General features: G+C 40.8%; 1 protein-coding gene across 3 annotated transcripts in view; it reads right to left on the bottom strand.

The window, feature by feature from the left end:
* LOC117230328 (dopamine D2-like receptor) overlaps nucleotides 1-12,452 on the bottom strand; it is a 96,475-nt gene extending 84,023 nt beyond the window's left edge. For 2 of the 3 annotated variants that reach the window (XM_033487636.1, XM_033487637.1), the window contains exons 1-2: nucleotides 11,026-12,451; nucleotides 5,720-6,727 (exon numbers count right to left, since the gene is read on the bottom strand). In XM_033487636.1, the coding sequence (XP_033343527.1) occupies nucleotides 5,720-6,439 (720 nt within the window). In that variant the 5' untranslated portion in view covers nucleotides 6,440-6,727; nucleotides 11,026-12,451. Of the gene's footprint in view, nucleotides 1-5,719; nucleotides 6,728-11,025 lie in introns of all 3 variants that reach the window. The other variant, XM_033487635.1, reaches the window with a different exon arrangement.
* Nucleotides 12,453-12,903: the final 451 nt, after the last annotated feature.

The following is a 12,903-nucleotide window of genomic DNA, read 5'->3' as shown; positions in this document are numbered from 1 at the left end:
CGTGCGTTCTTATCATGCGCCCCGCTAAATTGTGCGCGCTTCACGATCAATAATTTCTTGTAACCGTTTTGCATTAAAAGTTGGCTAAGATTGATTAACTCGGAAGAATGGAAACAAAAAGGAAGATTTTATTCTTCGTTAATTATATTCCATAGTATTTGTGTTTGATTTAGGAGATAAGCATGACGAGGTTCGAGTGAAAACGGCTTTGAAATTCGCATCGCTTACCTTTCGCTTCACAGCTATATTTAGCCCAAGAGATCGAGTGCTTAGCGCTTAAACAAACTATCTTAAGGAAGACGAAATACGTTACATTACGCTCAACAACACAATATGATCAACTGTTATATGCGCTGGTGCGCGCTCGCGTCACATTTGTCTCATTCTTGTACGAGATCTGCTTTCAGCGGAAGCCATTATACCGGAACGAAGGAATAGAATAAAGGTAGTTGAAAATTATGAAGGAGCCGCGTGTGTTTCGAAATTACAGCGATTACATGGAATATCACGAATCTGTCTCGCAAAGATGCGTTAAATGTCAACGTATTTCATAAAACTTTCGGCAAATATAAATTGCGCTCTATCAAGAATTTATCGTACCATACGTTTATAAACGTGTCTTGTAATTTATTACGATCGTTCACGGCTTGTGTTTAATTCGTTGATTCTCTGTGCACGTGAATAAAAATCAGAGAGTATTTTTCTAAAATCTCTGATACTCGATACGTTTGATCTGTGCGAAGCAATTTTCTACCGTGACTAGTTTCATGCTTGAACATTCGCCGAAAAATAACAATAACTGCAGTACATTCGTGCCATGAATTTCGTTACCTCAAATTTTTACATGCCAAACTCTAACGAAATCCCCGGTACTCCAACAGCTTTTTTTTCATTTTACGTAGCTACTCGACCTTGACGCATGACGCGCGTTGACGTTCCACCGAACATCTCTATTCACCCTGTGAAATTTTGTATCGCTTGACGTGCTTGTGTTGCACGTGTTTCGCCACGATCAATCTCGAAATGACGAGAAAGACGATATCTAGGACAATAGCATTCGAATTGAGCCTTTTTTCATCGTTTAGCTGTTAACTTCGTGAAGGGCGATCAACCGTACAAATGAAACTGACTAGGCGAGCGTACATCTACCGGACCATTTATCTTTTTCATCTTGTTTATAAAACCATCGAAACGGTTGCTTTTATTATACTTCTGTTAGGTTTCCCTTTCGAACGTTTGCAATCATATGTGGAGACGCGAATAATATTGGCGCCGAAAACAATCAGAATGAATCACTTTGAAATTCAGGCGCCATGTTGACGCAAGGGGAAGGAAAGAAACGTTGTAGAGATATGTTGCTTGTAGAGAGGGATCGTTCGGAAGAGATAACTCGTATTTAGACGAGCCGGCAAGGCCAAACGATTCCGTGTTCTATTCCCAGAAGAAAAGTGGTCGGTTCCTTCGGCATGAACATTAATATTCATATTAGCGGGACAACGAATGGTTTAACCTCTGTGTACACAGCTCGAATCAAAACTGGGTTGAATCGACCAAGTAATAAGCATGCATGCGATGAAGCGATCTGTGTTATTAACATAGACCTTGTCCCAGCTGGCGATCCACCGTGTTATTCCACTTCGTAAACCGGTTGAGTGGTGAGGCTACCTACGAATCGAGGGATTATGGAGGCAGGCGAAGGAAAACGGATCGAAATTGCTCGTGGTCACGCCAGCACCCACTCGACAGAACCTAATACCGACTGTTCCACCTTTTTAGCTCTGTCCTTCTCTTTTACGCCTTTCATATGCCCTTATCCTTTCCAATTTTCTGACCATCATTCACAATTTTTCGTTCCACCGAATCCGGCTGTTCTTTGTACGCGGACATTTTACCATAATTCCAATAATTGGTCAAGGATGCTCAATTTCGTCTGTGCACGTGATAGGGCACGCGGTTTCCACATTACGCTGAGACGTCAGACACTAACGGAGAAAGAGCAATAGAGAGATCATCGAAGAAAAGAAAATACGGAAGTACTACGAACAGATTCGAAAAGTGTCATACGCATACACGGAAGGATCACAAAGACACCCTCCACCTTATAAATTATTGGAATATCGATACTATCGCGCAAGTAATGATGCATCAATTAGAAGAAGTGAATGTACGGGAACGTCGTAAAATGAATTGATTAATTTAGACTTCAATTATAACCGATGTCGTTTCGAACGGCTGCGTCTCTCATGCGATTCGCAGAAACGAAACGCGACTATAAATATACTGGTGAGAGTAAACGATTGTTGACCTACATAAATTCGCGAAAAGATTTACGGTGACAGCAGCTGTAGAAAGTAGTAGCGGAGATACTGGAGCAAACTACACAGCTGTTTCTGCCGTGTCCAGAAAAGTGCAATAATAACAGAATAACTTTTGCGTGAACCGGAAATCTCGCGTGGCATACCGACGTGACTGCAAACCACGGCTTGGCTTGTCGTTACAAGGTAATATGTGCGTTCAGCACACAGAGTGCACTAAAATGTAACGGTGAAGCTACATTTCCAGAAATAAAAGACAGATCTATCAAAGTCAACGTGGTAAATGTATCAAGCTTTCCTCGTAGTTGGCCTATTCTTCTAGTAATCATTTCGTTACAACGAAACGCTCGGCAGACTACGGCCATGATAACAAAGATTGTATGGCATAACGAGGAATAGAAATTGAAATTCTAACAAACGAGCAATTTAGATGAGAAGCTACACCGATGCGAACGATTATACGTATGATAACATAGAAAAAGGAAATAAAGAAAATTACACGAAATAACGTGCATTTTTCTTTATTTACACTTCATTCTTGATCTTCTTGTTGTCAGAAGCGAATTGTGTCGAGAAAATTGAAAAAGGAATTAAAATTTCCCCGCTAAAGAAACAAGCGATAGCCCGTATAACGTCACAGCTAAGACTTCAAAAATTTCTCAAGCTCATAACCCAAGTAACCATAAAAGCTTGGAACTACCAGAGAGCCGATAAAAGCGAATTACCAATCAGCGTTAAGTTACGAAGAAGAATATTCTGTCCAGGTATTCCTTCGAGAATACCTACTTCAAAGCTCCTCTTAAAACCGAAACGGAAAACCGAAGTGGATATTATTAATCTCTCCCTCCCGTGAAAGATCTCCACGATATGATTAAACATGTAGTTTTTCGTTCATTGACCTGCTTTATTATTTTCTTTTCTTCAAATTGAAAGCCAGTATTTGATAAGATTGCATATCACGAACGCAGGCTGACAAACGGCACAGTTTCACGACGTTTCGCGAAACTGCGAATCGTAGAACGCGAGTTCGCGCTGGCAACCGATTAAAGTGCTTCGATCGTAGCACGACACTCGAGTCGCGACATTATCGTTGCGACGCATTATAGGTGCGCACACACGCGTCGCTAAACTGTTTAATGTGAAACTCGCGAACGATCATTTAAGCGGTCGACGAGGGATTTTAGTACGCTGCACCGTGTTAATATCCAGCCCGGGACGTCTCGGTCAACCCGATAGAGGTTGGAACATGCCGCTCACTGTATTGGTCAGTTCGACGTGAAAAAAATTATGGAAGAAACGATAAAGATAGAACGACGAAGACTACAAGAACGAATCTTAAATTCTTCGTTCGTGCGACGATAAACGATTATAGATTTTTTTGTAGGATATCAAAATCTGTTCGGATGGCCAACGTAATTGCTTAATACCGACTGAACTTTATCAGATTATTGGAAATTTCCTAGAAGTTAATTCGGTGATAAAATCTTACGTTTTCCATTCTCGAACTCGTTCAATTTGCATGCCTTAGAACCTTGCGGGAATCATTTTATCCGTAATTAGCTTGTGATACTTTCATTTCCTGCAAACGCGACATTTAATTTCGTTATTTCTTTGACGTGCCATCGAATTCCGGCACCCTCATGCATATTCCAAAAGGTACATCTTTACTGGTCATTAGGTTTCATGTCAGCCGCGTGGAATAAATCACTCACGTTCCCCTATAAATTAAACTTAAACACTGTTACTTTTGCGAAATGTTCATTAGTACAAGCGGACGTGAATGTCGCGTGTACGAGTACCACTTTGATCCACGTATACTTTGTGCGTAAAAAGGATGGCTTCTATCGTGTTTACGCGACATAATCTCGTGCCAAAATATTTCAAACTATCACGCACTTTATAGAACACAGAAGAATTTTGTCAGATTAGTAAGAACTCAAATATCAGACGCAAAATCATTCTGAATTATTGCTATTGCGTAGCGTGCTGATTAGAGAGGCGAATATGAAACAGCGAATCACGTAATAACTCGTAAATACGAAAATTCCGCGTTGCAATTATGGAACAATCCTTGATTATACGTACAATGTTGTACAATTAATTAAATTACCGATCGCAAATACACGTCTTGTTGACGAAGATATTATAATAATTACACGTAACTTTGGGCAAAAATATATTCAAATTTTCCCAGGATCTATTCCGAACGATTCGACACAATGAACGTTCGGTTAAAGCGAGGATAATGGAATATTGACGATTTTCGACCGAAAATTCAACTTTAATAAATCAATAGCATTTTTACAAGCCCTATGCAATTCATAATTAATATTCGTTCTGAAGATCGGTTCAGAACCTACCTGCACCTCGACTCTCGTAAAATTATCATCTTCTACAGATATCGTGGAATATTGCTTATCGAGTTGCAGAAATATAGAAAAGTCTCTCATCGAAGGGACGTAAATTTTCTGCAATTAGCTTTGCGTGTTAAGATAAAAACATATTCGTTACGGTAATTATTCAGGGCAACATAAATTTTGCGCATTTAATGGTGCAAAATGAAATTATAATACCTTGACGCCAGACAGTTTTATCCTTTAAATTAATAAGAACAAATGGGATCGTAAAATGTACATAGGTCCTAAATCGTCCTAAAATGTAATGAAACAAGATAAATCCGTCAGAAATTTATTTCGCGTAAGATTGAAATTTATTCCAGAACGTAAATAAAACGGCAGTTAAATAAATACTGCACGCATAAAAGAATGCTTTCGCTGGCAGCGCTCGTTTGACATCCGCACTATGACACGGTAGGAGCATTTCGAACGGAAGTAGGTCATCGCTATCACGGAATTCAGGAGCTGTCACTTGAAGAATTACTCAAATTGCTTTAATTAACTAATCCTATTTCATTTGATTGGTATACGTATCCGAACTGCGGAACCATCGACATTCGAACAAAATCATCGTTTGTTCGATAAATATAGATCTATGAAAATTCAGTTTCCCGATACAATAATAGGAATGCTAACTGATTTCCAATGAATTGCTTTAATTAAATCAGGTTATAAACATCGCGCAAATGCGATGGCAAAACAACCGGACCGACGATACGAGGAACATACCGATTTGGCAGTCATAAATGTCACGATGCACTTGCAAACGAGTCAGTGAAAAAGGCACCGTTGTCTTTTATACGCCGGAACTAAAGTCTGAGCGAATTTCTAAAAAGTTTATATTTCGAATTAACATCCACTTCTAGCACATCGGAATAATAGCCGACACGATAATTATTTTTATCGAGATAAAGGATAAGGTGCGAAGCGTAATTTAATGAATTCTTTTAATCCGTCGCCATCCGTTTTAAAAGCCATTGTAATACGTGGAAGAGAAAGCAGACTCACCAAAACGTAGACAGCAAAGGGCATGACGAGCACAGCAACGAGCAGGTCAGCGACGGCCAGGCTCACGATGAAATAATTCGTGACCGTCTGCAAAGCTCTTTCTCGAACTACAGCGAGGATAACCAATACGTTGCCGAATAGCGTTAAACAAGGCACGATCACCAGGATCAGAGCCCACCAGCTGTTGGCATTCGTCTTTTCATCGACGTCTGCTGTCGGCCCGCACTCACCGGCTCTAACGACACCAGCTGCGGTGCCCGCGACTATCGACGACGTGCAGTTCACGCTTCCGTTCAGGTTCAGGTTAGCCCCTCCATCGTAATAGGCCGTCAAATTAACGAAAGCGCTGTAATTCAATCGATTGATGTAATCGTTTAAGTCTTCGAAGACGAACAGGTCCGATATGCCGGTGTAATTGTCGGAGCTAGGCGACGACGGTGATACCGAGGAAAAGAACGACGATGACACACTGAACAAGGAACCGGAAGGCGTTGTACCTATCGTTGTCGAATCATTGAACCAACTTAACTCGATGCCACTGGTTGACGCATCTTTCTCGCTTCTTGAGAAAACGTCGTTTAAGACGGTTTCGTCGTGTATGGTGACTGCGTCCTTGGTTGCGTTACCGGAAAACAAATCGGTTAGTCGTTGCGTATGGTCTAACGACAGATTGCTCACGATGGACTTAACCAGAGGCTGGTCGTTCGTGTTCGTCCCCATTTCAAATTTCTCTACTCGTGAATACTGGACGCCGATGTTGATCACGAGATTTTGAAACGCGTCGGTTCTTTAATTTTGTCTGGCATCCTCGTGACCGTTATCTAAGTGTTCACGGCTAAGCTTTTCGTTTCCCTTACGTTGGTGATGTGCGGCGTTCCTTGTGCGATAACATTCTCGATCGTCCGTGCACGCAAGAAACGAGGTGCTGCGTCTGGACTATCCTCTCACCAATCACCACAATCGCCCCAACCTTAGCGGCGTATCATTGAAATCCCTCGTCGAGAATCTCTGTAATAGAAAGAAGAACCACGGTCAGTACGACTTCTTCCCTTGCCTTACGTTTTACACCTATCCTTGCATTGTAAAATAAAAGCGTAATGCTCGGTGTCGTAGTCGCGTGTTAGATAATTCAATCTATTTTCGCTCGAGTTTGTACCTTAGTTTTATTTCCGCGGTAAAACGCGTTACACGAACGCCACGGAAATAAAGGCGGAAGAAGGATTAAGGAAATTTAATTAAATTAAAACCGTAGACGGTAACTACCGCGATATAATGAATTTCGAAGGACTTCCTTGGAACTGAATAACAGATTAAATATTAATACAGGTCAGATGGTTGCGAAAGTAACGAGAGATTTTCATCTGCTTAACGAAACAGCTAGAAACGTGCAATTTGTGTTTTAGATTTTTCGTTCCGTTCGGTCGAACGTGGCTTCACGTAGTCTCACAAGTGTAAACATATTTATGCCTGTGATTCTTTGAACGTCTAAATTTGCAACGCGAAAAAGGAAATGTATTTTTATTCTTTTATTGTTAGCATTAAATTACGCGAACTATGTTTGAGCAAGTCTGTCTATCTTTTTCTTTTCTCTTAAAAAGAGGACGAAAGATCTATGAATCAGATAGAGCTTGTCCGTTCGTAACGAATGTCGTGACGCAATCTCAAAATTAAAAGAAAACTCAGGACTTCTCTCAAGCGGTTGGCCTGGCTTAGTTTTTGCAGAGGAACGGTCGTCTCTTACGGGGTAGAAGGAATCGAAAGCACGCACGTAGGAGGGGTGGATTGACAGATGGACAGACATTATAGTGTTTCTCTTGCCTTTCGACGTGAACGGCGTGAAAGAGGGAAAGAGGAGAGATCCTCTCGAACCGCTCGAAGCCAGCAGCCAAGGGAACTCGAAGGACCCTCTTAAGGGCAGAAATCATCTCCTTATCTCTTAGGGCCTACCATTTCCCTGTTCTACATACACTAAGCAAGCCGAGTCAAGTGTATCGGCAGTCGTTATATTTTGAACTGTAAATCGCTCAAAAGGAATATGCCTGCATGTATTTTCTTCCTTTTCTACTTAAGCACGCTTCCTATTCTGGACACGCGTCCCTTAAACTTACGTGTCGAATGCTTACTCGTGTGTCTCTCCATTCTGAAAGAAAAATATACCACGGAGAATGTTGCTATTCCAGACGTTGGTGCTAAATGTCAGGAAAATAATGATGTCGATTAAAACGAGTACCACGATGCGAAGTTTTATGTAAAACTTTATGCGAAATTTTATAGGAAATGTCACTACCGTATATCGTATTCCGTGTTTTTAATCAACAGAGATAGAAGTAAGTACACAGTATATCATCACAAATTGCCAAGAACAGTGCCTGACAAAAAATTGGCTTCATTCAGATCGTCATAGGGGGCTGTTATAATCCTTATAATTAATTGCGGCAAAATAATATGCAATTTCTTCAGATGATGCTCTTTCATCGGGCCGCTAACGACACGGTGATATTTGAATATGTAAATATGCAAAGCAACGTTATAATTCTGAGTGAAATATATGTACTAACTTGAATTTTGTTCTCAATGGTAACTGTGTCATTTCCCTCTTGTCTCCTCCCTTTTCCATTGTCTTTTACTGTTTTTCTTTGAATTCGCTATGCAATTATATACATTACTCTTTAATTGTACAGAAATTAGGAGCACTCCAATTTAGTTCCAATTTATTCTATATAACGAAGTAAACTTGCACAGACAATGGTTAAATATAATATTGCGATATGGTCGGTCGGCCGACTATATCGTACAATGGTATTCAAAAATTCGCCAACGAAAGGATTATTTAACACACCCATAAAACGTTAACACGTTTTAAAGCATTAATTTGTATCGTATGATGCGAAGAACTACACCATGCATCACAATTCTTTCCGATTAAAATGAAAATATTCGTACACATATAAAGTCTGACTATATCCAAGGCTTTTGAAAATATTGCGATTGAAGCAACCCAGTTCACGTGAAAATTGTATCAAAAGTAAATGTATAAAATGGCATGACAAAGATGATAGAAATAGAAAGGAAAACAACTTGTTTACGAAGATGTATGCTAGAATGAAAAAACATAACACGGTCGCAAATAAAAACTTTTAAGAAGGGACATTCATCGATGTAGCCGAGCGCGTTCATGTAATTTACATATATCTTGGACTACAAAAATTCTGCAGACTTCTTTAAATCTGTACAGTATTAAGTCTCTGACACTTCTTGCTTAATAACAATTGCCGTATTAGAGAAATTCGCGTCTCCAAAAATATCTGCAGGCGCGTAGAACTTCAGTCTCGGCTAAGTATTCGATTGTTCATTTCACGCTTCATCGTTTCCATTTACGTTAAACGTGACAATTTTTTTTTTTTACATGATTGGTAGAACGTCGCGTGTATTGTACAAATTAAAAAATCAACGAAAGCAAACAAGTGTAAAATTTGAGAGACAAGCCAGAATTATGAGGTCACGCCATAAACAATAATATGACGAATACTCACGACATAAAACAGAATTTTATGCTTCGCCCCCTCGTTCGAACAAAAGCTATATGGAAAAGCTGTGTTATTCAAGTGAACAAATTCGTACGAAGAATCGTCTACCTCGTTATATATGGTTCAAGAAAGCAAGAGGAGCAATTCTACAATTTTGGATAATTTACCAAAACGCCATTCTCAAATACGTTCCGCGGGTATATTACGTTTCGTTTTATTTAGGAGAAATATTTCGGACATTAATCTCAACGCTATTTCCACGAATTTTATAAAATTGCAGATGCACAGACAATTGCGCAAAGGTAATCCACTAGCGAGGGGAAGGAACCGTTTCCAACGAAAATATAATACGCAATTCATTCCGGATAGCGAAGGTTTCTGTCTTGCAAGAAATGAAATCGTGACGTTTAAGATTGATTGTTCTTGCAGCTTACCTACAACTGCGAGAGAAAGGCACAACTGTACGATGCATAAGGAAAAAATGATGCCTACGTCGTGGTAATCTTGACTTAGATTAATTAGCGAAATGATAGTATAATTAATTATATACGATTGACAAGAAATTCCACTGACATCGGGATGTTCGTTTCTCGTCCCAATTCGAGATTCGCAATTACTTAAATGTAAGAAACGTAGGAAATATTAAGAGTGTTCGTATTCGTATTAAATATTCGAGAAATAAAAAGTGCGATGCGTTTAATGAGGCAATAATTTCCTGAGATATTAAAAGTGCGTGATTACGTGAAATGTAGACTGCACCAGGTAATGTATGTGTTATTTTGTGCAATTATAGCAAAAATAAACTAATCACGTCTTTGCCTGCCGTGGTGCATTTACGGCTTGTAGCTCTTCATATAGTTCAAGGATATTAATCTAATTGATATGTCCATAGCCGAAGCAGCACATTCTTGAAATACTTGGAAAGATTATTAGGATATAATGATATCCTTATCGTGTTAAGTAGTAAAAGCACGCATTAAGGCTGGCAGTAGAATGGATCGTAATAAAGAGCAGCACAAAATTCGATAGCCATTATTCTTGCGGTTAATCCTATTCCTCGAAATATTCCAAAATATGCGCTAATTTAAAACGTTTTTAATCCGCGAGATTACAAATGTCTCTTACTTTACTCGTATTATCTAACTTTACCTCTCCATCTGAGTGTAAGAATAGCGTTGACGACGGGACAATTATAGTAGAAACTACTATCACGTTCGAGTTCGACTTTAAGCAAGTTTAATAACGTCTTCGCTGTTCCATAATTTTCAAAACTGTATGAAAGAAATAGAACGCGTGATAATCTGAAAGTGCATCCTGCCGCTCGTTGAAATTGTGCCTGCATGAAATTAGTTTAATCGGATTAATATTACGCGAACATTAATTTCGCTGGTTCGTTTATCGCGAATACTTACGCTTTATAAGGACTGAAATACAACGAATACCTTCTACACAAAATTTCGCGCGTGCTCTTAATGCACCGAATAAAATGACACACATATTTCCGTTTCATATTCCGCGCGCATATCGCCGCATGTACTTACTTTCCTCTTCGCTGTCATCTCTTATTTATAATTCCTTTAATTCGACCATCTTTCACCCCCCGAAACAAGTTTCCTTTCTTCGCTCACCGTCAAATCGCGTTTTAATTAATAACGACTAAGATCCACTTAGCAATTCAAATTTCTCGTACCTACACCCTTGACCTACACGTTCAGGCATTTCTCGGTCAAGAGAATCTTAAGTAGGAGAAAATTTAGCGGCGATTAAACCGTTACTTACCATTGATCACACCTGTGTCACTTTTGCGTCGTCTCAGCAACGTTCATCCATGCCAGTCCGTTCTCTTTGAATTTCTAACGAGTCGATCGACTAACGCAAACATAGTATCATCATGGTCAGGAGTAATAAACGTCCTTGCCGATCACGGCGATATACTGCGTGGCCGTGTCAAATAAACACGCGGTGTTGTTCAACAGGCAAAAATCCAGTGGTTCAAAGCTTGATCTGGATGCGACGTCGATTCGTTGGAGAATTTCCTCGTGTTGTCACGCGTTCATCGCCAAGTTCGCCTCGTGTCTTCCCCATATTCTGCGCAAGATCCATGTATCGAATGTGCCTCTCTGTCTGTATGTATATATCAGGGGGATGATCCTCGGCACCATAGAATACACGATAGTCGTACTAAGCTCCGCCATTCACCTACCGCTGGTAGATCGATTCAATATTTTGCAACAGGATCAAAAACGTCGCACGGCTTTATATTCGATCTAAAGCGGCGGCATTGTACTGCCTTGGTTTATTACGTTTCCCGCAATGCGAATTCGTGAACGGTAGACAAATCCTTTTCATCGAACTTCCCGTCGGTCTTCTTATATTGGTCCTTCTCGGCTTCGATCTGCCGATTAAGCGATCTCTATTGGTTTAAACGACGATACAAGACATTGCTTTAATCGGCAACGATCTGCTGGACCAGTCGACCCTCGACCAACCGATCGTTAAATTTCCCAACAGGAAATTCAACCCTCTAATGCTGATTGCAGAGAATCCTTTGGTCAAACGGGATCCATGAACACTCGGCGTGATTTCCATTTGACCACGCACAATCGACGGCAATTACCAGATACTCTTCTTTGCCATCGGCCGCGTCATTCGATCGTATCGACATCTCGACACACTTCGCACTTTTTACTATCATTGCGATTCTTTTTCCTTCACGCTCTATATCCGCTCGAACTAGTCAATCGCGAAACATCAAACTAAACAAATCGAGTAGATTCTCTCACAAACGCACTCTTGGTATTCACACGCGTCAAAGAACGATCGATTCGATTATCAGGTTCACTGAGGAAACTGAATGGTTCACGACGAGAACAATTGGAATATCGACGGGCGTAGTTGTTGGTCGTAATAGATCACGACGAAGGAGAATACCGCTGAGGTACCTGTGGATTCCTCCGTGTCTGGGATCAACGATCGCAATCGAAGTGTCATCTTTTATCGTTGGCCCTGAGAAACCAAGGCGAACCACGTTGGCCAAGATCGAACGACGAGGGGTGGCATCGCTGTCGCCGTGATCGTCCTCGTCGTCTTCTTCTTGGTCTTGGTCGCTTATCTGAATCGCCGAGGCAGCACTTTCGAGCCACGTTGTTGAACGAACGGCGAGCGACTGCCTGTCCGTCCGAGTTTCCACACCGCCTCGAATCCCGAAGCTCGCACGTTCGTGTTAGGTCGGGGAGGGAGCAACGTTGGAGGGGGCTGCCCGGCGGCCTATTCCTCTCTCTTCAACCCTACGCGCACACGCTGCTCTCGTCACCAACCCTTAATTCGCAACCCTACCCCACTACCCGCTTTTTCCTTTTCCTCTTCCTTTTCCTTCTTCCACCGCTTCTTCCCCCTTTCTGATTTTCCTTCATCATCTCTTCCTTTTCCTCTGTTTTCCTCGCGCTTTTTCCCTTCATCGCAAAGAAGTGTAAAATTTGCTGGATCGGCAAATTCCATACCATTATTAAGTTTCCTTCCGGCATAGCTTCTATATTATCAAAACTTTGTCACCGCTTTTAATTAAAACCGTCATGCTATTGACGACAATCTGTCGATGATTATCTATCGGTAACGATATAAGCAATATTTTCTACGGACCTGCCGTTTCCTTTGTCA

This window comes from Bombus vosnesenskii, unplaced genomic scaffold, assembly GCF_011952255.1.
Source record: "Bombus vosnesenskii isolate JDL3184/JDL3185 unplaced genomic scaffold, Bvos_JDL3184-5_v1.1 scf7180000013266, whole genome shotgun sequence".
In the NCBI taxonomy this organism is placed as follows: Eukaryota; Metazoa; Arthropoda; class Insecta; order Hymenoptera; family Apidae; genus Bombus; species Bombus vosnesenskii.
Note: the sequence above shows the minus strand (reverse complement) of the source record. Positions and strands in the feature narration are given on the sequence as shown.